Source organism: Vigna unguiculata, chromosome 11 (assembly GCF_004118075.2).
Source record: "Vigna unguiculata cultivar IT97K-499-35 chromosome 11, ASM411807v1, whole genome shotgun sequence".
NCBI classification, from domain to species: Eukaryota; Viridiplantae; Streptophyta; class Magnoliopsida; order Fabales; family Fabaceae; genus Vigna; species Vigna unguiculata.
In genome coordinates, this window is record NC_040289.1 from 23,026,860 (window position 1) to 23,051,892 (window position 25,033).

General features: G+C 34.7%; 2 protein-coding genes and 1 pseudogene across 2 annotated transcripts; 2 read left to right on the forward strand and 1 right to left on the reverse strand.

The window, feature by feature from the left end:
* Positions 1-710: 710 nt before the first annotated feature.
* LOC114168549 (trafficking protein particle complex subunit 3) lies at positions 711-6,411 on the forward strand. Its single transcript, XM_028053423.1, has 5 exons — positions 711-917; positions 1,160-1,257; positions 1,743-1,842; positions 5,338-5,520; positions 6,131-6,411. Exons 1-5 carry the CDS (start codon positions 861-863, stop codon positions 6,251-6,253), a joined length of 561 nt encoding a protein of 186 aa, XP_027909224.1. The 5' UTR covers positions 711-860; the 3' UTR covers positions 6,254-6,411.
* Positions 6,412-8,643: 2,232 nt separating this feature from the next.
* On the forward strand, positions 8,644-15,699 carry LOC114169188 (annotated as a pseudogene).
* Positions 15,700-21,599: 5,900 nt separating this feature from the next.
* On the reverse strand, positions 21,600-24,600 carry LOC114170265. Its single transcript, XM_028055750.1, has 4 exons — positions 24,141-24,600; positions 22,643-23,249; positions 22,405-22,498; positions 21,600-21,974 (listed from the first exon to the last, which is right to left on the reverse strand). Exons 1-4 carry the CDS (start codon positions 24,598-24,600, stop codon positions 21,600-21,602), a joined length of 1,536 nt encoding a protein of 511 aa, XP_027911551.1.
* Positions 24,601-25,033: the final 433 nt, after the last annotated feature.

Below are 25,033 nucleotides of genomic sequence, written 5' to 3' on the forward strand. Positions count from 1 at the left end.
AAAATGTTTGAATTTTAATTTTATATAGGTAGGTATATATATACTCATGACAAATCTGTAAAGATTTAGTTGTAAAAGTTACTCACATAATATATTTAATTTGATAAAGTTGAGTTTAAATCATGGAAAAAAAACATATTTATTTTAGTGTGATAACTTTTTTAAAGTAATTTATTATGGTAAAAAAGTTTGTTTATTTTTAACCGGATTATATTACCGTGTATCAACTGAACTTATTCTATAATTTTTGAAATCAAATTTTATAATGACTGGAGTGACCCATTACCCACTCCAATTCTTTCCAATCATACATAATATTTTTTACATCTCATTTCTCACTTATTTCTCTTCTTTTTCTATTTGTTTCTCATTTATTTATCCATACCTATTAATTAAAAGAATTAATTTTTATAATTTTTTTATGACTATTTTTTAATATATACATTTTGTATTAACTTTACTCCTACTATTCCTATAAATCATTTTATTATTTTATCATTTAAAATTTATAATTATTATTTTAAATATAATTAACTACTTATAATAAAATTGTAAAAATTATTTAATTTATATCTTACTTTTTAAAATAATAATGTTAAAAAATAATAATTATTATTATCATAAAAGGAAAAGAAATACATATACTTAGGTGCATCTGTTTTTACTAGTTTTTAAAGTAAGATATGTTTTAAAATGTTGTCTTTTAAAAATTAAATTTAATTGTTGAAACAAATATGAATGAAGGTTGTAGTGTGAAACCACTGGGTTGTTGTGGGCACTGATCAAAGTTCGCATCTTTGCTCAACTCGTCATCGCTAAGCAGATCGCAGCAAAGCAGAGTCTGAGACTGAACTCCAACAATGCCTCCCGTCGCTCCTCGAACCGGCGATGCCATATTCGCCAACATCGAACGCGTTGTAAGCAACTCTTACCGAAAACCAAAACCAAAACCCTCTTTTATGCCCAATTTGTTTTTTCAGAAAATAACACTGCAAAAGTTCCTCGCTCTCCTCGATTCTACAACAATTTTCACTCCAAAAAGTGGATTCGTCGATTTTGTTTTTGTTTTTCTCTGAAAAATGTGAACTTTCTTTCTGCTGAAGTGTGTGGAATTTAGTGAGTTCGTCTCGCAGGATCCTAATTGGTTTTGATTGTGCAGAATGCGGAGCTGTTTACTTTGACTTATGGTGCAATTGTGCGTCAATTGCTCACGGATCTGGAGGAGGTTGAGGAGGTTAATAAGCAGCTTGATCAAATGTACAACTTTGAATCTCTCTCTTCTTTTGAATCAGATAAATGGGATAGTTTATTGTTTTAGGTAAAAAGAAATGATTTTTTTGAGTCATTGATTCACTTTATTAATGTGAATAAGGGTGAACGTTTGGGGTATGTTTGGGGTGGGATGTATAGTGGGAGACTATCAGAGTTGTTAGCCTTTGTTCCTTGTAATAAAAAAACTCTGTTAAGTGCCATGTGGAAATTTGCCCCGATTATGGAAATATGGTGATCCTAAGACCATATAATAATTTTTTGTAAGAAAAATAGGAGTGGAAAGAGAAAGGAAAAGGAAGAGCAGGAAAGTAAATTATTTGTTTGATAGGTGATGTGATCATACCAGTAGAACATGGGGTGAAAGGAGATGAAAGAGAAAGAGGGTTTATTAGTATAATATAATTACCCCATTCATATTTAGATTGCCTATGTTGCATAAGTGAATTTTGGTGCTTGGTTGGTTTTTTCAGGGGTTATAATATTGGAATCCGTTTGATTGATGAGTTTTTAGCTAAGTCTAATGTCTCAAGATGCAACGATTTCAGAGAGACTACTGATGTAATTGCAAAGGTATGTACTGTCTTTTATGGTCTTTACTTACTGGGGAAAAGTGTGTGATTGCAGAAAAAGTTCTGCACTTCTGTTTGTTCATTTGATTTATGTTATTTAATGTGCAGCTTGCTGAAATTAACTTGAAATTTAATTTTGTTGGTGTATTAAAAAAGGGATCTTGTTGACAAGTGCTGTAAGGATACTTGTTAAGAAATCAGTAAATAGAATGTTGTTCTCAGAAATCATGGTGAGAGTGGATTGCGATATTAAATGTTATGCCTTCCTGGAAAACTTTTCCACTTTTGATTCATGAACTGGTTCTGTTAAATGAAGCTAAAGCTTAAATGGACAAGTTTTACAAAATTGTTTTACTTTTCTCTTCTCATTAAGAGGATAATTCTTTATTATCTCATTTTCTCTCAGGCTTTTAATTGTATAATTTGAAAATTCATATATTACATCCTTATGAACTGTACTCCTAGTAAGAATATTAGTAAATTTTGTTTTCTAGAAATGAATATTTATTTTCATCTTTATATGTCATTTGAAAATATAAGAATGGACTCAAGTGAGCTGCACCTTCTCCATACAATATCTATTATTAACTCTTATATGCACAGGTTTGTAGTTGGATTTTGGTTGTGCCCGAGTGTATAGTTAAATAGTATGTTTCTGAGATTGAATATACTAGGGTATAGGAATTAGCTTAAATAAGAAGGTCTTGGACCTCTTGTGAAGGGGAAATCCTTGGAAAATAGACCTTTCTTTTTGTTCTGTTCATATTCAGAGAAGTGACAAAATAATTCATTTCTTTAAATTCTTTTCTCTATTTCCGTTGTGGTTTCCTAGCAGATTTGAACTTGATTCTACACAACATATTTGTGACCGTTTTTTCTGGAGGGCGGGGGTATAATTCCAACATAATGCACAGCTAAGATTAAAAAATGAACAGCTATTATCTTGAAGTGCATTGTGTGGCCGTTTTAAGTGCTACCACTAAAAAGATTTATGCCTTAAAGCAATTGATATAATAACATGTTCCTTTGCAAATATAGACGGTCTATGAAAGGATGGGCTGGTGGAGGCCCAAAAGAAAAAAAAGATTAAATTGTTAAAGGATTTTATATTAATATTGTTGAGTTTATAGTTTTATTCCCTATTGTAAGATGAGAACAGTTGTAAGGTCATCATTTTTGTTGGTATCTCTTAGGTTATTTAAGAGGACTGTTCTTTACCCATTTGGAATATGAAAGTTTATCCTAGCTTCTGCTTAGCTTTAATGGTTGCTTTTAGGTATTTAAAGTTTCTTAGCTTTAGCTTCCTAACAATATGGTGCTTTCATCCAGCTTACTCCCCTCCCACAGCCACCACCACAATGGAAGACAATCTCCAAGCTATTTTCCACCAGAAACTAGATGCCTTACAGACCCTAATCACTCACTATGATGAAGAACAGCGAAATTCTCACAACACTACCCTCTTACAGTCCATTGATTTTCTTGTCTCCTTCTCCTCTGCTGTTAATTAATGGTCTCTCCAACAAGCTTGTAGTTGTCCCTTTATTCCAGATCATTGTATTTTCTCTTGGGGGTTACTCCCAAACCCCAAGTTCCCATCATACCACACACCGACTCCAACATATTCCACAATTGTATAACAACAGATATCACCTGCACTCCACCTTCCATTGATGCACACCATCCAAGATACAGGTTGCCATAACCACAACTGTTACTGACACTGTGGCCTCCACAATCGCCCCTGCAACTGCTTCCGGCACAATGGTCACCATAGTGGTATTGAAAACAAGTTTTCCATTGTACCATGGGTTCTGCTTTCCTGTATTTAACCCTCGAACAAGGGTTTCAAAGTCGCAACAGCCTTTGCCAACACTGCCTCCACCTATGTCATTGTAAATAACAAATTTCCCACGAAGCCTTCCATATCTCCTTACTCTGACCTTACCACGGTCAACCACCCTTACACACTCTTCCCACGTCTTGTCTCATCGCCCTCACCTACTTCAGATACATGTAGATCTCTCTCTACTCTAATTCAACCGTTAAGCTGATCACAATGTTCACTTACCTACCCACACACTTAAAACTACTAAAACCACCCTCGAACAAAACATGACAACCCCACCACCCATTCCACCTGAAGCTGTTCCCCACCTTCATTTCCCACTGTTAGAGCTGAGCCACCCACACCAATCTATCACATCAACTCTAGCTCATCCAGCAGGCCCCATCATAACCACACTTCGCTGACCCCAAATTTAAAGCACAACCTACTGTCCCCAATCTCTATGAGCTCCACAACCCCAATAAACCATCAGATGTCACCCCTACAGTGTGCTTCCCCACCCCACTTTGGATTCTCCTATGTGTTCACAACTGTCCCTTATACCTCGACTATCCCACCCACTAAACCCAAGCCATTGGATCCTTCCTTTTCCAAACCCCTGCAATTTCCACCTTTTAATCATGCCTTTTCATTATTTAGATGTCTTAAAGGCAATTTTTGTAGATACATTTAATTGCTCAACCCTATCACATGAGTGTTTCTTCCTCGCTTGCCCCAAGTTAACTTTCAACCACAATTATTAGACTCCAATCTTTCCACGGCCACCTATTTTCAGGAACAGTTTCATGCAAATTTTAGTGACCTTGAGAACTAGGTCCAATGTGAAGTGGTGGGTTGGATGGGCCTAAAGAGGCCAGAATGAAAATCAAAAGTGGCTTAAGGATTTTATAAGATGGTCTTAGAATATTTAAAATAATGTTATTTAGTTTAAATTTATATTCCCTAAAGTTAGTGATGACACTTGTAGGGTCATCATTTAGTTGTTGGTACATTTTATGTAAGTGTGTTCCTTCCTGCCCATCATAAACAAGGAAAAATATCAATGCTTATGTTTATCTCTCTTTTAACTTCAACGGTAGTTGTTTAGGTATTTTCTAGTAGATAGTCTATAGCTTCCTATCTGTCAACCTGATGACCAGACCCATGCTTTTGTTAAGTGCGATTTTGGATTAGCTATTTTGGGAAAACAATTTCTCTCTCTGTCTGCACCTTACTACAAAAGCTTATAAAAAAATCAAATGTTTTTTTATGTTACAAATCTAATCAGTGTGCAAACTTTGTTTAAGAATGATGAGTACTTATTTTTCTGGTCGAACCACTTGTCACCAACTATTTAGTCAACATTTAATAACTTTGGCCAATTGTTAGAGGAGGATATCATATATGTAATTCCTTTATGATTTTGTTCTATTATACTCCCTGGCTTTTGTCACATGTTGTGATTGGTTTGGGCTATGAATGTTTATTTTAGGGATGTAACAGCTGGGTGACACTTTGATTGGTATGAGATTTACAGCATTAAACATTCATTATTGGTTGTTTGATCAACAATTTTTTGTTTGTTTATTAATTGTATTACAAGTAATGTGTATTTAAACGATAAGGTAAGTTTTGAATTTTATCAACTTTACTCTTGCTTTTTTACAGGTTGGTTTTAAAATGTTCCTTGGTGTTACTGCATCTGTGACCAATTGGGATGCTGATGGGACATGTTGTAGTATTGTTTTGGAGGATAATCCTTTGGTAGATTTTGTGGAACTTCCTGACAACTGCCAAGGTCTGTACTATTGCAACATCTTAAGTGGAGTTATTAGAGGAGCCTTAGATATGGTAAGTTCTGCTCCTATTAATTACTTCAATTTACTTATTACTTCAACTTTATAAAACTTCAGTTTATCAAATACTAGTTATTATTTTGTTCCACTTTTAACAGTAAGGAAACTTGGACAATATAATAGTTTGATTACTGAATCCTTCCTCCGTGGTCTTCTAAATTTGAGTATTTTCTCAAACATGAAATAGATGACTCCTATATTGCTTGTGTAGCATAGTTGTACATGGAAAGGAAAATTGTTTTATCAGTTTTTGCTTTCTGAATTGTTGTTTCCATTCTATATAAATCATTAAAATATTTTATGGATAAATTCTTTTTGTGGAGAGCTGGAGATAAAGAAATTCAATGTTTAGCCTGATAATATCCACATTTTGGGCAAGTTAAAATTGACCAAGATCATGTCACTGAACTCAACCTAATTAAATTACTGAACAACACCTTTATGGTAGTAAATTTCCCTGGAGGAAAATGAGGCATGGTATGTAACATTCTGTTTTCAGTTATATCTTGGGAATTGGGAATCATGGTAAGGCATTAAGGTTTTTTTTCCACATCATAAGCTTTGTTCTTTATTTGTAAACATGATTCCGATATATGTATGCCCAGGTGTCAATGAAGACTGAGGTAACTTGGCTCCGTGATGTGCTTCGTGGTGATGATGTGTTTGAGTTGCAGGTAAAACTTGTCAAGCATGTACCAGAAGAGTATCCATACAAAGATGATGAATGAATTTGTTTTTGTAGTGTTGTATACTCGAGGTTTTTATTACTTCTTTGCTGCAGTATTAGATTATCATATTCTGACTTGTCCTATGTGTATTTTGATGAAACACTAAATACAGCAGAAAATCTTTAATTAAATCATTATCATATTGGTTTTGCGATCTACATGATTTCTGATGGCCCTCTAGATTTTTAAGTTCTTATTATTTTCCTCATTACATGTTATTATGAGCATGATATAGATGCTCTAACTATTTGATTATAGTTAAAAAACATATTTTATGATTAAAAAATATTTATGTTTGGAATCCCTGTATTATCAGTAACAGTAATTGTATTTTCGAATTCCCTGATGCTTTTTGGATTGTAATGTTCCTTGGGATTTAAAATCACTTGTTAATATAGACTTAAGCTATCTGGTTTTTTCCTCCTCTTTAGATTTCTCAGAGATGTCTTTTGTCGTGTACTGAGATCATCAAAGAAGAGGGAAAATAACAGCTTTGAAATCATCAAACATCCAACAAATGAAATAAATACTTAACCATAATAGAAGCTCAAAAGTAAAGAGAAAAAGGTACAACAAATAAGAGATGGAAAAACTTATAGTCATCCATATAAGAAACTTTAGAAAGGAGGTGCTCTAAATATAACAACTTATCATTTTTTTTAAATCCCAACTTATTCTTCTTGCAGTCCCGTATCTTTCCTATCACGTTTTTCATATTTCGCAATGATAGGTGTAAATTTGTGACTTGGAGCAAAATTATATTTTAAAAAGGAAATTCCTCTTGTGCTCTCATTTCCCAGGAAAATTTTGAAGCAGAAATTAACGTGACAATTCCGTTTTATATTTAACTTTATACGAAATTTTAAAGAAATGAAAGAAAGATTTTATGTAGAGTGAAAAAAAACCGTCCTTATCCAATATGGATCGTTTGTCTAACGAAAATCTCCACGGACGTATCACTCATTCACTAATGACAGCAATGATCGTGTAAAATCTCGACAAAAATAACCATATCGTCATTGGTATTATTAAATATATTTAAAGAATTAATATTTCACTAAAAATATAAAATGATATTTATTTTAATTCTTCTACAGTTACCCTGATAGTCTGGAATAAATGCTATATAAGCACCCAACACTCACCACTGCTGTACCCTCAAACAAAAGAACACTTTCCACATCATAAAAAGATAAAAATACAACAACTAAATCCTTCTAAGTGACTCAAAGGACGTGTAAGAGCAATTTTCTTAGAAAGCTTACTAATATTAAATGGTGAAAGATGACGTTGAAGGAAACTGTTACTTCAAATTCTCCTTGTATGAGTGGAAACACAGAATATGTGAAACAAAGATTAACTCAAGTACCTCTTGCTGACTAAGGCCGGCAGCATATTTTTATTTAGTAAAAGACCTCATTCCCTAATGACAAATGGCAAATATATAGAGATTTTTGTAGCTTCTAAGAACGAAGTGTGTACTTTCATATTTGTTTACACCGAAAAAAGTTATTTATATATTTTCACAACCATTTGACATTTCAATGATAATTAAAAAAAGAAAAGAAAAATAAACTTCTGTATTTACAAACAAAAATAGATGTCGAAAAATAAGAAAAAATTGTGTCAAATGGGATAAAACAATTTTGAATGTCAAAATATCATTGTTTTTGTTTACACTAGGAGGTTGATATACAAGAACTTTTATATATAATAATATCAATCAATTAAAAATTATCTTAAATATTATTTTGAGAGTAATTATACAAAATAATAATCTTACATGGATGTCTTTAAACTCACTTTTTCTCTCTCTGTATCTATCTATTTATATGTTTTGTTTTCTTTGTTTTTTTCGGGTAGAATGATACCATTGAAGGCAAGTACATACTGATAGATATCAAATGGAAATTTTGGATTCCTCGAGTGAGATTGGCCCTACATAACAATGCAAAGGTAGAAAGACATTTCCAATACACTTGTCTTGGAAATATCGGAATAATTCTTGACTTGGTACACTTGGCAACACTTCATATCCACGATTATAACGGGAATGATTCCTTGCATGAATCTATGTCATTGTAAGAACTGAAAAAAGACACATTAACAGTGACCCTCATGGAATTTTGTGCCGGGCTAATAAACTAGGTGCAACAACAACAACTATCAAACACACATATATCAAATTACACAAACAATGTTTTCTAAGTTTGAATAATGTAATTGCCCGGCCAATTCCACTCTTGCATATTGTATCCATTACGGTTTTGGTTGAAAAAAGACAACAGTAAGAGCCATCTGTTGGCTGCTGATTTTGCTAAGAGAATATAGTTAGTATATATTAGTCTTTTTTGTGTTTTCACTGAGATTGGTGATAAAACTACTGAATCTTGAAAAAATAAATTGAGGGGTATCTCTTAATAGGGAGAGTAAGGGAAATGGGGAACAATAGTTTGTTTCGTTATGCAGATGGAGTGGACAGATTGCTGATGTTCTTTGGGACCTTGGGAAGCCTTGGAGATGGACTACAGACCCCTCTCATGATGTACATCCTCAGTGATGTGATCAACGCCTATGGAGACAAAAATAGTCACTTGAAAAAGCATGATGTGAACATGGTGAGTTTGTTCAGTAAAATCTGCACACCCTTCTTACTGGTGTACTATGTGTGGCAGAAATGCATCAGCTAGTTTAGTACACAATTTTTCTGGAAACTGCTTGTGTTAACTTTTTGGCAGTTATTTGATTTAGAAGTTAAAGTTGTCATGTGAGTTTCAGAAAAGAAGTTATTTGTCTCTCTAACTATCATTACCATGAAACTTTAAGAAGTCACTGTATCATGCACGTAGAAACTGATTTATGAGTCTAATAAAGAATACCACTTAAGATAGGTCTTTCCACAATGAGTTTTATGACATGATTACTCAATAGTTTTGCGTTTTTTCAGTATGCGTTGAGGCTTTTTTGTGCTGCACTTGGAGTTGGACTTTCAGCTTTTGTTGGTAAGTTGCACACTTGGTGGCTCAGTTACTTCCCTAGAAGATTTAACATCAATTTTGAAGTTATGCAATTAGCATTGCTTGAATTAGAGAAAGCAAATCTAACTACTTTTCGATTGCAGATTCTCTATTAAATTTTCCAGTATTTTCCTCTAAGCATTAACAATAGACCGATGTTCGTACTCTAAAAATCTTTTCAATATATTTTAAAACATCAAAATCATTATTTATCGGTGTATTTTGAATGCACAACAGAGGAACAAAACAAAAATACCCAATAGAGAATCTTAATTCCTACTTTTGATGCTTGATACCAATTGATGTTGCCTACTACAGAAGGAATATGTTGGACAAGAACTGCTGAGAGACAGGCTTCCAGAATGAGAATGGAATACCTAAAATCAGTCCTAAGACAAGATGTCGGTTTCTTTGACAGACAGACTGGTGGCTCTTCAACAACCTACCAAGTTGTCTCACTCATTTCCTCTGATGCCAATACAATCCAAGTTGTCTTGAGTGAGAAGGTTTTTCCGCAGTTATGCATTTCTAATTCTTGTTTGGAATTCAGTAATGATCATAATCATAAATATTCAAAAGTAGATAGGTCTTCTGGTTCAAACTAGTACATAAACAGTGAATTCATTAGTGACATATTTCTGAGTAAATAGTGTATGCAGAAATAGTGTAAGAGACTTTTACACTGTCATCTAATAATAAATTGTCTTTTTAGTAAGTTCTATGACTTTTACCATAACTATTTTAAAAGTCATATCAATGGTCAAGTCCTTTGGCATAGAAATTTTTTTGTTAACTGCTGGTCAATAATAAAATAACGCAACTGTTTTAAGAGTTGATAACAAGTCTACCATATCAATTGGAAAGGAATCTATTAAACATGGAAGAACAAAGCATATCTAGAATAGACATCATGCAGTTAAGAAAAAATCTGTTTGGAGCATTGCAATTTTGAAGATCAATTAGCATACATAATAATGACAAAGGCACTCCCACAAAAGGCAAGTTCGAATTGCTAAGATCAAGACTTAGAGTGTTGAAGAAACATCTCAAATAGGAGTGTGTCGAGTAAATACAACACTTGTTATTGTTACTTTTTATGCAATGTGAAACATGGCTTTGTAGCTCTACAAAAGCAACTCTTTGAGTTTATTTGAACTTTTGTAATTGTTGTGACTGTTAAGTAGTCCTTATGTTAATATTCAGATTCTTTCTTCCTTTTCATCTCATTTTTGTTCCTTTAAAATTTATTCTGCATTTAATGTAAATTTTTCCTCTGTTATTAACAAGTTTCCATATTCTTCATAAGAATTGTTCACAAGGTAGCCAGTGAATCTGATATTAACATGAATTTGAAATCTAACTAATTTGGTGACGCTTTTAATAGATGAGTTTCAAAATCTGATAAAAGCAGAACTCTTTATTTCTCTGTTTGATTAATTTATATTTTCTTCTTTCTGTGTAGATACCTAATTGCCTGGCTTATATGTCAACATTCCTATTCTGCCACATCTTTGCATTTGTGCTTTCATGGAGACTTACATTGGCAGCCATACCACTCTCTGTCATGTTCATTCTTCCAGCACTTGTATTTGGGAAGATCATGTTGGATCTCGCAATGAAAATGATAGAGTCTTATGGGGTTGCCGGTGGCATAGCAGAGCAGGCAATATCTTCAATAAGAACTGTTTATTCATATGTTGGGGAGAATCAAACACTGAACAGATTTAGCAGCGCACTTCAGAAAACACTGGAATTTGGAGTAAAGCAAGGTTTTGCAAAAGGGTTGATGTTGGGAAGTATGGGGGTTATTTATATAAGTTGGGGCTTTCAGGCTTGGGTTGGAACAATTCTGATCACTAAAATGGGAGAACAAGGTGGCCATGTGTTTGTAGCTGGCTTCAATGTTCTCATGGGAGGCTTGTGAGTGATTTTCTCATCTTTTATATTCTAGTCTTTCATCGAGTCCAGATCCTCTGCTGAATATTAAAAATACACTGATATTGGTATTTTAAAAATCTTGTTAACATATTTTAAGACATCAACTTACCTATGAGTATATTTTGAAGGCACAACAGAGTAATAACAAAGAAAAACCCAGCAGACAATTCAAATTCTCTTTCATCATATAGTTCATATTTTGAATCTGACATCTTAATGCTTATATGTTTAACTTAATGAATTTCAGGAGCATTTTAAGTGCTCTTCCAAATTTAACTGCCATCACAGAGGCAACTGCTGCAGTCACACGTCTTTTAGAAATGATTGACCGGGTGCCAACCATAGATTCTGAAGATAAGAAAGGAAAGGCCTTATCATATGTGAGGGGAGAGATTGAATTTCAAGACATCCACTTTTTTTACCCATCTAGGCCAGACACACCAGTTTTGCAAGGATTTAATCTCACTGTCCCAGCTGGCAAGAAGGTAGGCCTTGTGGGAGGTAGTGGTTCAGGTAAATCCACTATCATAGCACTTCTTGAAAGGTTCTATGACCCTGTTGAGGGAGTAATTCTCTTGGATGGTCACAAGACTAATAGGCTTCAACTGAAGTGGTTGAGATCCCAATTTGGTCTTGTAAATCAAGAACCTGTTCTCTTTGCCACTTCCATAAAGGAGAATATATTGTTTGGAAAAGAAGGAGCTTCAATGGAAAGTGTGATAACTGCTGCTAAAGCAGCTAATGCACATGATTTCATTGTCAAGTTGCCAGATGGATATGAAACTCAAGTAAGTTGCTCTCAACTTGTTTCCTCAGTTGAACTATGAAAACAAAGTAATATACATAAAGAGGAGAAAAAGAAGGAAACAGAATGAAATTTCTATAAATTTGGTTGTGGTTTGAGCATGCTTCTTTTGAAATTTCATTATAATAGCATTTAAAGGTTTCTACCTAATACTTTATAGCACCTCAGCACATCAAAATAGTTTGATCTTTACTATTGTATTAAATGAACAAGACTTTATACCCCTCTTCATTTCAGTCTCTACATCCGAAAAATCAACACTTTAGTTTGATCCTTACATGAAAAAATGTCTATAAATTGATTCTTACTTTTTTACCAAAGTCATTGCAGTTTCAGATTTTGCAGAGTTGACTAACATTTAATCCTATTTGGTATCATGCTATCTTAGTAAGTGAACAACATGGCAAAATCTTTAACCAGCATACATTCAATGTACTAATTTACAAGCACTTCTTTCATGCATGGACCAAATTATCTATTTTTACAAGGTCTATAAAAAAACAGTGAAAAGTAGATTACTAATTGTATTTAAATCTTTGATTTAAAATTCCACTAAAGCCTTGTTATTGCAAACCACTATGGTTTTCCTAGGTTGGTCAGTTTGGGTTTCAGCTGTCTGGTGGACAGAAGCAACGTGTTGCCATAGCAAGAGCCTTGCTAAGGGATCCAAAGGTTCTCTTGCTTGATGAAGCTACCAGTGCATTGGATGCTCAATCTGAAAGAGTAGTACAAGCAGCCATTGATCAAGCTTCAAAAGGAAGAACAACAATCATCATCGCTCACCGCTTGTCTACAGTTCAATCTGCTCACTTGATTGCAGTACTTCAATCAGGAAGAGTAATTGAAACAGGTACTCATAATGAGCTCATGGAATTGCCTGGTGGTGAGTATGCTCACATGGTAGAGTTGCAGCAAGTAACAACACAAACTGATGAATTCAAACCTTCCAATCTTCAAATAGAAGGAAAGAACTCTCACAGGATGAGCATCTCACAAAGTCCAGTTGTAAGTTTCAGATCAAGCACTGTAGGCAGTCCAATGTTGCATCCCTTCAGTCAAGGGTTTTCCATGGGAACACCATACTCATATTCTATTCAATATGATCCTGATGATGATAGTTTTGAAGATAACATGAAACGAGCAAATCATCCAGCTCCTTCACAGTGGCGTTTGCTGAAAATGAATGCACCTGAGTGGGGAAGAGCAATGCTAGGAATCTTAGGAGCAATAGGGTCAGGAGCTGTACAACCTGTGAATGCATACTGTGTAGGAACACTTATATCAGTTTATTTTGAATCTGATAGCTCTAAGATGAAGTCTAAAGCTAAAGAACTGGCCCTCATTTTCTTAGGAATTGGTGTTTTCAACTTCTTCACTAGTATTCTTCAGCACTATAACTTTGCAGTTATGGGAGAAAGGTTGACTAAAAGAATAAGAGAGAAGATGCTAGAGAAGTTGATGACTTTTGAGATAGGTTGGTTTGACCATGAAGAGAACACAAGTGCTTCCATTTGTGCAAGATTATCCTCTGAAGCCAACTTGGTCCGTTCCCTTGTTGGAGATCGACTGTGTTTGTTGGCTCAAGCAGTTTTTGGATCTGTCTTTGCCTACACTCTTGGACTTGTGCTCACATGGCGGCTTTCCCTTGTGATGATTGCAGTGCAGCCATTAGTCATTGGAAGCTTTTACTCAAGAAGTGTCTTGATGAAGAGTATGGCTGAGAAAGCTCGCAAGGCACAAAGGGAAGGAAGCCAACTTGCAAGTGAAGCTGTTATAAACCATAGAACAATAACTGCTTTCAGCTCTCAGAAAAGAATGTTGGCACTTTTCAAAGCCACAATGGTAGGGCCTAAAAAGGAAAGTATTAGGCAGTCATGGATTTCAGGCTTTGGTCTTTTCAGCTCTCAGTTTTTCAACACTTCATCCACAGCACTGGCTTACTGGTATGGTGGGAGGCTCTTGATAGATCATAAAATAGACCCAAAGGAACTCTTCCAAGCATTTTTAATATTACTCTTCACTGCTTACATTATTGCAGATGCTGGAAGCATGACTTCTGACTTGTCCAAAGGAAGCAGCGCGGTTGCATCAGTTTTTGCAATGCTAGACAGGAAAACTGAGATTGATCCTGAGACTTCATGGGGTGGTGAGAAAAAAAGGAAAATAAGGGGCAGAGTTGAGCTGAAAAATGTTTTCTTTGCATATCCAACTAGACCTGATCAAATGGTTTTCAAGGGCTTGTGTCTTAAAATTGAATCTGGGAAAACAGTGGCTCTAGTGGGGCACAGTGGTTGTGGTAAATCAACAGTTATTGGTCTTATTGAAAGGTTTTATGATCCTGCAAAGGGAACGGTGTGCATAGATGAGCAAGACATCAAGTCCTATAATTTAAGAATGCTGAGGTCACAAATTGCATTGGTGAGTCAGGAACCAGCCCTTTTTTCTGGCACCATACGAGAAAACATTGCCTATGGGAAAGAAAACACAACTGAATCTGAGATAAGAAGGGCAGCATCTCTGGCTAATGCTCATGAATTCATAAGGTACGAGAGATCTGTAAATAAAAAACTTAAAATGAAAAGGTCTTTCAGAATCACTTTTCTAAGTAATCTTTGTTCAGATGTCGAAATTTCTTTCATTTGCCTAAACACAACATTAAGGAAACAAATAAGAATTAAAACTGACATACTTGCATGCTCAGGCTGCTAGAGAGAACAACTAAACAATAGGTAACATTTGATACAACTTTTTTCAGTTTCTCTTTTCCTTAAAAGTATAAGCTCCTCTAATTAGCTTATGTAGAAGCTCACATTTATTGAAAAAGTGATTAACATGAAATAGCATTCATGTATAAGTTGTTTCCATAATAAAAAATCAAACCGGGCTTACCTTTTTACATAACAAGCTATGTCATACTAATATTCAATTTAGGTCAGTATCCGTGTCTAACATGTATTCGTGTCTGATACTTTAAAATACTTATCATAACTTATCATCTGCAAATATGTGGTTCCAACTAGCTTATAAATGCTACTTTTATCTTTTAGACATTGTGTTTGGGCCACCTTATCCCTTCAAGGAGAAGAGAAAGAAACTAAAAATGTAGCTACTCTAAATATTGAATTTAATATGCATTAGCTACACCTTGAAACCTTCTTCCTCTTGGCACTGACACCTTCTTTGTCTTTTTTGTCCTGATGGTGTTTGTCATGGCAGTGGAATGAATGATGGGTATGAGACATACTGTGGTGAAAGAGGAGTTCAGCTATCAGGAGGTCAGAAGCAAAGAATAGCATTAGCAAGGGCAATTCTGAAGAATCCAGCAATACTTCTTCTAGATGAGGCTACAAGTGCACTTGATAGTGTATCAGAGATCTTGGTCCAAGAAGCACTAGAGAAGATAATGGTTGGAAGAACATGCATAGCAGTGGCTCATAGGCTCTCTACAATACAGAAATCCAACTACATTGCTGTGATTAAGAACGGGAAGGTTGTGGAACAAGGTTCACATAACGAATTGATTTCACTCGGACGTGATGGTGCATACAATTCTCTTCTTAAACTGCAAAGTGGTAGCTCCCCTAGATGAAATTTATTAGTAGTTGTAACATATGGTAGATTATTTTTTTTTTTTCTCTTTTGCTTTTCTAAGACAATAACGTACATGTTACTGTAGAATCCGGGGTTGCCCCTCATGAAATTTAAGAATGTTCCATGTTTGCATATGCTTGAAAGCTTGTGAAAAAAGAAAAGTCAGAACTGTTTTTCTGTTTCAGGAGAAAAACATTTATTGTCCTGATACAACCCAGAAAACTGTTGCTTCAATAAATATATATATATATATATATATATATATATATATATATATATATATATATATATATAAAGTAAGAAAGTATTGGATGAACTTACTTTAGCCATTAACGAAATTTCAAGTTTATAAGGGTTGAAATTGGCATTATTCACGTAAACTTAAATAGACTACAAGAAGAATAGAAAAGAAGAGTAAGAAGAAGATGATCAAATTACAATACCGAATATTTACTGATGAATAATTATTATTACCGACTGATTTTAGTTATTTTTTTATTTCGATGAATATTTTTACTGTTGGTTAAAATTATTGACAAATATTTTACTAACAAAATTTTTATCATCAACAAATCTTGATAATTTTGATCATTATGGACAAATTTTAAACGTCAATAAATTATATTTTTTCTTATAGTACTGATATAGTTTTAGTCATTAATATTAATATTAATATTTAAGAATAACGTTCTACTTATTATATAATGATTTTATTTAAAATAAAGATTGAAAAACATATATCCTTGTAGTTTTATTTTATTAAAATTTTAAACAATATTATAAATGATAGTTTTTTTTATAAATGATTAAATTTTAAAAAAGGAACAACTAATATTTATTGTTTATTTTGTTCAATCTTTAAACATTACGTCAAAATAAAAAAGATGAAACAAGTCAATGGAAATCATGTACAACATTTCAAATTGTTAACATTATATCAAACTTAACTCAAAAGAAATATGTATACATATAAGTTTATCTACAAAATAAACAAACGTTATTGTTTGGTTTCTATATTCTGTTAGATGCATCTCTAAAGTTTGCATCTAAGTATGTATATTAGCAAGTTACTATATAAGCAATACATATGAGGGTAAATGCCAAGAGAAGTCCTATGACATCTCATTTAAATAAAATAAATTTAGGTTAAATTACCCTTTTGATCCCTCTATTTGTCATGAAATTTCATTTTGGTCCTCACGTTTTTCGTTGTCTCAATTTGGTTCTCATTTTCTTAAAAATGACTCAATTTGGTCCTCACTGTTAACTTTGACCAGACGGTGTTAAAGTCAATGCCACGTGTCAATTTCTGGTTTTTTTGAATTTTTTAATATTTTTGAATTTTTTTTAATTTTTAATTTTTTTTTTAATTTTTTTTTATTTTTGACACGTGTCATTTCACCGTTGTGCCACGTGTCAAAGTGACTCAATTTGGTCCCTATATTTGTTTTTAGTTTCAATTTAGTCCCAATTTTTGTAAAAATGAAGCAATATTGTCCTCCTTAGATTGAGACTCAATTTAATCTTTGTATACAACTTATGATAATATTCTTAATAAAATTGACATTTTTATTAAATATTTATAGAAATATTTTTAATTTTTTTTTTAGTTTTATTATTAAACAAAATTAAACCCCAAACTTAATTTCAAAAATTAACAATTTTGTCATCATATATAAAGGCATCAAGTGTATCATATTATACAAACTTGGTAAAGATTAAAAATCAAATAACTTGTCATACATAAATTTAGGAACTAAATTTCAAGTTCAAAACAAAATCAAAGTCTAATGTTTTGTGTAGAATTTAAAGTTAATTTAAAATATTTATAGAAATATTTAATAAAAACGTTAATTTTAGTAAGAATATCACCATAAAATTTATAAGAAAGTAAATTTAGTGTCAATTTGAGGAAGGACAATATTGCTTCATTTTTACAAAAATTGGGACTAAATTGAAACTAAAAACAAATATAGGGACCAAATTGAGTCACTTTGACATGTGGCAAAACTGTGAAGTGACACGTGTCAAAAAGAAAAAATTCAAAAAAAAAATTCAAAAAAAAATTCAAAAAAAATCAAAAAATATTAAAAAAATAAAAAAAAAAACAGAAATTGACACGTGGCGTTGACTTTAAAACCGTCTGGTCAAAGTTAACGGTGATGACCAAATTGAGTCATTTTTAAGAAAATGAGGACCAAATTGAGACAACTAAAAACGTGAGGACCAAAATGAAATTTCATAACAAATAGAGGGACCAAAAGGGTAATTTAACCAATAAATTTACTAGATAAAACATCACATAAATATAATATAAAATAGAGCACACGACATGAAGTATATAGGTATTAATTATTACAGTTATCCATAATATACTGAAAGAAAAAAGTTAAGGCACAAAAACAGAAATGCCAATAACAGAACATAAAAGTTTGACAATTATCCAAAAGGCTTGCTCGTAGAGCACAAAAATAACAAGGTAACAATGCCCCAAAAGACGCTCCATAAAGCAAGATCCAACTCGTGCATACTACACTGCAACATTCCCATCCTGATGACCACTAGGGGTTTTCACCTCTACTCAAACCAAATAATTGGTTATCATCACAAAAGGAAAAACCACACAAGAAAACAAACACAAGCAAAAGGATAAGCTAGAGTAAAAAGAAATTTTGAACATGTTATAGCAAGCAAATAGTTAAAACGGGTTATAAACAGGCAAAACAGTAGGCACTCAATCATGTGATAGCAAACAAACAATAAGACTCTATGACTTAATTATCTGGATACATATAAAGAGATCGGATTCATTGGATGCTTGCACTTGTGGGGTGGCCTCTACTACTCTACAGAGCCATTGCCAATGGATTTCACCCTACCATGCATAAGGTTAGCCCATGATCATCTATGGCTATTATACTGCCAAAGATTAGGGCCTCCTGCTACTCTCACCACTTGAATCAGTTCACTCTATGTGAGACTAATTGATTCTTTAGAGTTTTAGGATGTAACATTGCTTGAATCATTATCTAATTATATACACTACAACACCACCATGAAATCTCCCCACGAGACTCATTGATGAGTCCATCTTCAAGAGTAAGGAAGCCAAGGAGAAGCCATGCGAAATTGATGAGGCTTCCATGGAGAAGGATGAGGGTGCGGAAGCTAGAAGATGAGAGGAGAAATGATGCAGCAATGGTGTTTGGAGAAGCTCTCAAGTGAGCTTGGGCCAACACTCAAGGAAGGGGGCTAGAGGAAAGAAAGAAGGAGAACTCTAGCCTAAGTTGATTCACAAAAAGAGAGGAGTCTGGAGTCATCTCAACAAAGTTTCTCTACTATATTCATGAATGAAAATACAAAGTTCCTAAGCTCTCTATTTATAGTAGAAAAGGAGAGCCAAGTCATCTAGAAAAATGGAGGGAAAAAGGATCTAGAATGTGGTATTTGGAGCCAAAAAGAGAGCATGAGGCAAGTGTGACTTGCCACCTAAGCAAGTCACAAGGAACTTGCTTCTAGGTGCATAAGCTTGGAGCAAGAAGGATCTAGATCCTCTCTCAAATGTGCTCTCCCTTTTGTTGGGCCAATTTCAAGCCCAACTCTTTTTTGGTCCACTTCTCTTCAAAGCCCAAAAACCCTCCAAGGCCCAATACATGGCCCAAACAAAAACCCTATTCTACAAAGCCCAAAATATAAGGCCCAAAATAAACCCTATTCTAATATTTTCAAACAAAAAGTCCTAGTGATGAAGGATTGACCTCAATCAAGGATGGAGGCACATGCTTAAGAAGACTAAGCATGTTTAGAAAGGAAGTTCACTAATCCTTCATCCCTTTCATTTATGCTTGTTATTTTTGATTCCCTAAGTTGACTTAGTTGAATCAACTTTAGTTGACTTGTTGACCTTTGACTAGGTTTGACTTGTTGACTATAGTTCACTTGACTTAAGCCAACATGCTAATCTATGTTTATTTGCTTTGTAGGTTAATTAGGAGTAAGAAAGCAATGCTAGGTGGCACATGGTGATTGGGGAGCATAAATGATGTGGAGGAGAGAGTAAAGCAAAGGCATAAAGCATAAAGAAAAAGGCATAAAGCAAGTGTACCTATGTACCTTTGGTCTCCTTTGTTTTTAGCACACTATGGCCACTTTCTAGAGACATATGAGACACATTCTTGGTCTCCTTTTGTCCTAGAACGAAATTAGCCTTGCACACACCATAGCTAGCTCTTTTGTCTCTCATTTTTTGTAACCTTATTTGACCTAGTTTCTAGAAGCTAGGGTTAGGTTTTTATAGACACATCCTTAGGTATCTTTTATTTGCTTAGAGGCCCCTAAACTCTTCTATATAAGGGGTGCTCCTAGACATGTAAAAGGGTTGAACATTTTGAAGTAAAAACACTCTTGTGTCTCAACCATTTGTGAGAGTTTCCTCCCTAGGGAGTGAATACTTTTAAGCCTTATCTTGCATAGCAAGTGGCGGCACACATCCACTCATCTTCAAGGTTGCCATGGCTTCTAGCCTAGCCTTGTAGTGGCGTGCTTCTCACATTTTTACCATTTCTTTCCTTTCCATTTTATGTTTTCTTCTTCCTTTAATTGTTCTTGGTTTTCTATGGTTTATGTGCTTTCCATTTCCTTTTTGTTTTGAATCAATCCATCATCTTCTTCTCTTGAGCTTTGTGAAAGGAACCTTCACATCTAGATAGCTTGCTATCTTAATGTCCAGTGGGGATTTCACTTAACTTTCTTAATCAACTCACACCATATTCAATAATCTTAAAAAGGAACAAGTTAATCCTTCATCACCTAGGCTAGGTCTTCACATCTTCCTTAAACCATGTAAAGTTCATCTTGGGCCTTGTATGTGCATTGGAGGCCCATTCCTCTTGTATCCTCCTAGCCATTGCTCTTGTTGTGGGTCCCTTGGTTAGAGGCATCTCATCATCCCCTCCCTCTTGAGAACGATTTGTCCTCAAATATGAAATTTCTGCCTCATCATCTGTACCACCTGCAAAAGGTATTAAGTCAGCAACATTAAAGGTGGCATGTACATCATATTCCTTAGGCAACTCTAGCCTATATGCATTATCATTGACTCTTTTCAGTACTTTAAAGGGACCATCACCTCGAGGGCTAAGTTTAGACTTCCTTTTCTTAGGAAATCTATATTTTCTAAGGTGTAGCCACACCCAATCCCCTTCTTCAAAAATCATTTCCCTCTTCCCCTTATTGTTGTACTTAGCATACCTCTCGGTTTGTTGTTGGATTTGTCTTTTAATCCTCTCATGCATTTTCTTAACAAAATCAGATTTTGCCACCCTTTCTTTATGAATGAAATCAAAAGATGTAGGAAGTAGTAACAAATCCATAGGAGTGAGAGGATTAAAGCCATAAACAGCTTCAAATGGAGAGATCTTAGTAGTCCTATGAACTACTCTACTGTAGGCAAAATCAATATGGGGAAGGTATTCATCCCAAGATTTGTGGTTTCCTTTCAAAATTGCCCTTAGCATAGTAGACAGAGATTTATTAACAACTTCAATTTTCCCATTAGTTTGTGGGTGACATGAAGTAGAGAAATTAAGTTTAGTTCCTAGCCTTGACCAAAGAGTTTTCCAAAAATGGCTAAGGAACTTAGTATCTCTATCAGAAACTATGGTGTGAGGTATACCATGAAGCTTGACCACATCTCTAAAGAAAAGTCGAGCAATGTTGCTAGCATCATCCACTTTGTGGCAGGGTATAAAGTGTCTCATTTTGCTAAAATGATCTACCACCACAAAAATGAAATCAAAACCCCTTTGTGTTCTTGGGAGTCCTAAGACAAAATCTATACTTATATCTTCCCAAGGGGTTGAAGCAACAGGCAAAGGGGTGTATAATCCATGAGGCATTGTTTTAGACTTAGATTGTAAGCATGAAATACATCTATTACAATGCCTTTGGACATCCTTCCTCTTATGGGGCCAAAAGAATTTCTCTTTTAAAAGACCTAGGTTTTTTCTACCCCAAAATGACCCATTAATCCCCTTTCATGTGTTTCTTGAACAAGGAGTTTTCTTTGTGAACCTTGGGAAATACAAATTTTTCCTTCTTTAAACAAATACCTCTCATTCACATAGAAACCTCCTTGATGTCTTTTCATAAATTCAGCATAAGTAGAGGAAAACTCAGAATCTTGATTATACATTTCTGGAATGTGATCAAATCCAAGAATTTGGGCTCCCAATTTTGAAAACAAAGTGTGCCTTCTATACAAGGCATCAACCACCACATTATTTTTGCCCTTCTTGTACTTTATCACATAAGAAAATTGTTCCAAGAATTCCATCCACTTCACATGTCTTTTATTCAGCTTGTGTTGGCCCTTCAAATATTTTAGCGACTCATGGTCACTATGAATGACAAACTCTTTGGACACAAGGTAGTGTTCCCAAGTTTGAAGAGCCCTAACTAAGGCATACAATTCCTTATCATAGGTGGGATAGTTGAGGGAGGCACCATGAAGTTTTTCACTGAAATAAGCAATTAGGTGCCCTCCTTGCAACAACACAACACCTATTCCTACACCGGATGCATCACACTCTAGCTCAAAGGTTTTTGAAAATTTTGGTAAAGCTAGAATGGGTGCATTGGTGAGCTTTTCCTTAAGTTGCTGAAAAGCAGACTCTTATTTTTCACCCCAATTAAAAGATACATCTTTCTTGACAAGTTCAGGGTGAAGCCAAAGTAGAGAAGTTAGGAACAAACCTCCTATAAAAGCTTGTCAAACCATGGAAGCTCCTAACCTCTCCAACATTTTTAGGAGTAAGCCATTCTTGGATGGCCTTTATTTTTGTAGGGTCAACATGGACCCCATTTTTATTTACTACAAAACCTAAGAAAATAACACTATCTTCACAAAAAGTGCATTTCTCTTTATTTGCAAACAAACTATTTACCCTAAGGATGGTAAGGACAAACCTTAGATGGTCTATGTGCTCATGCAAGCTCTTGCTATAGATCAAAATGTCATCAAAGTAGACCACCACAAACGTTCCTATGCACTCTCTAAGAACGTGATTCATTAGCCTCATGAATGTGCTAGGTGCATTAGTAAGCCCAAAGGGCATCACCAACCACTCATATAATCTAAATTTGGTCTTAAAAGCGGTTTTCCACTCATCACCTTCTTTGATTCTTATTTGGTGATAACCACTCTTTAGATCAATTTTAGAAAACATGAGAGACCCATGCAATTCATCAAGCATGTCATCAAGCCTAGGAATGGGATGCCTATATTTAATGGTGATGTTATTTATGGCTCTACAATCACAACACATTCTCCATTTCCCATCCTTTTTAGGTACTAACAAAACAGGCACAACACAAGGGCTAAGGCTCTTTTGAACCCAACCTTTCTCCAACAACTCTTGGACTTGAGACTCTATCTCCTTTGTTTCTTGAGGATTTGTCCTATAGGTTGGTCTATTTGGTAGACTAGCCCCAGGCACTAAATCTATTTGATGTTCAATTCTTCTAAAGGGAGGAAGCCCAACAGGCCCTTCCTTAAGGAATATATTCTCAAACTCTTTCAAAAGATTTTCAATTTTAGGAGGTAGATTCTTAAGCTCAAGAGATGTGGCAGTACATGTGAGTGTTCCTTTACACAACAGGAGGCATGAAGGTTGTTCAATATTGAAAACTTGATTTAAAGATTTCATGGTTAAAATGTTCTCATTTTGAATGACCTTGGGAGAAGGAACACCAATCTCTCCCGCCTCAAATTCATCTTTATTTAGCTTTTGGACTTTTTGAGGACTTTTTTTTGTCCTCATCTTTCTCTTTTTCTCTTTTGTTCTTCATTTGAAGTTGATCCTCAGCCACTTATGATGGCAAAAGAGGATGAAGGACAAACTTTTTAGCCTTGTGAGTAAAGGTAATCTCGTTGGTGAGACCATTGTGCATGGTTTTCGTATCAAATTGCCAAGGTCTCCCCAATAAGATATGACAAGCTTCCATAGGTACTACATCACATAGCACACTATCTTCATATTTTCCTATGGAAAACTTGACCTTTACTTGATGATTGACTGCCAAATCCCCATCTTCATTAAGCCAATGAAGTTTGTAAGATTTTGGATGAGGTAAGACAGTCAAAGACAACTTGTCAACTAACCTAGTACTGCAGTAGTTACAACACGAGCCACTATCCACAATTAGAGAACAAGTGTTTTCCAAAATTTTACACCTTGTGTGAAATATGTTCTCTCTTTGTGTTAGTGCTTGTGGACTAGGTTGATTGTTGAGGATCCTTTTAACCATCAAAAGGTCCACATCACAAGGGTGAGCATCTTCTATATTAGACTCATTGGATTCCTCACTTCCACTCTCACTTTCATTTTCATCATGGTTGTTATATCTATCAACACCCCTAAGAGTCATGGTCTTTTTGGTGGGGCATTGAGATGCTAGTGGCCTCTACCAAGACATTTGAAACATTTGATTTCATTTGTGCGAGTGTGTGATGATGCACTCCCCTCTTTGTCTTTACCTTTTCCTGGATTCCTAGGTGGCTCTTCCTTTTTCTCTTCTTTCTTAAAATCCTTCTTAACATAAGAGTTAGTTTGAGCTTGATTTCTTTTTGAAAAAGATTTTCTCAAATTTTGGTGTTCTACCTTAATGCATATTTGCACCAAATCATTCAAATCTTGGTAAGGTAGAAGCTCAACTCTATCTCTTATATCAAGGTTTAAGCCACTTAAGAATCTAGAAATGGTAATGGACTCTTCCTCAATTATTCTCGCCCTCATCATAAGTAACTCCATTTTCTGCCTATATTCTTCCACATACATATTTCTTTGTTGGAGTCTTTGGAGCTTGTTCATGAGCTCCCTATTGTAGTAGGAGGGAATGTGTCTCCTCCTAAGGGCTGACTTAAGATCATTCCAATATTCAATTGAAGGTCCATTACTTCTTAGTCTCTCTTGGACTATAGAAGTCCACCAATACATAGCATACCCTTGAAAGCTTAGGGTAGCAAGAGGCACTTTCCTTTCTTCACTAACTTGATGGCAAGCAAAGAGTTGCTCAACCTTCATCTCCCAATCCAAATAAGCTTCAACATCATCCTTGCCTTGAAAGTGAGGCAAGTCTACTTTAACTTCTCTAAGAGTAGGGTCTTTTCTTTGTCTCCTAATGTGGGAAGGTTGTTGACAATATTCTCCTAATCTTAATCCTTCCTCTTCCCCATATATTGAAGCTCCACTTCTAGAACCTTTGCTAGAATTACTCCTACATTTTAGCTTATTATGGATTTTCTCGTCTCTTTTCTTTAAAGCTTTGATTTGTTCCTCCAAGAGACCAATTTGGCCATCTCTTTCCAATTGATCTTTCACCTTGTAAATTGCCTCTTATTGTCTCCATAGTTCAAGTGATTTGAGTTGT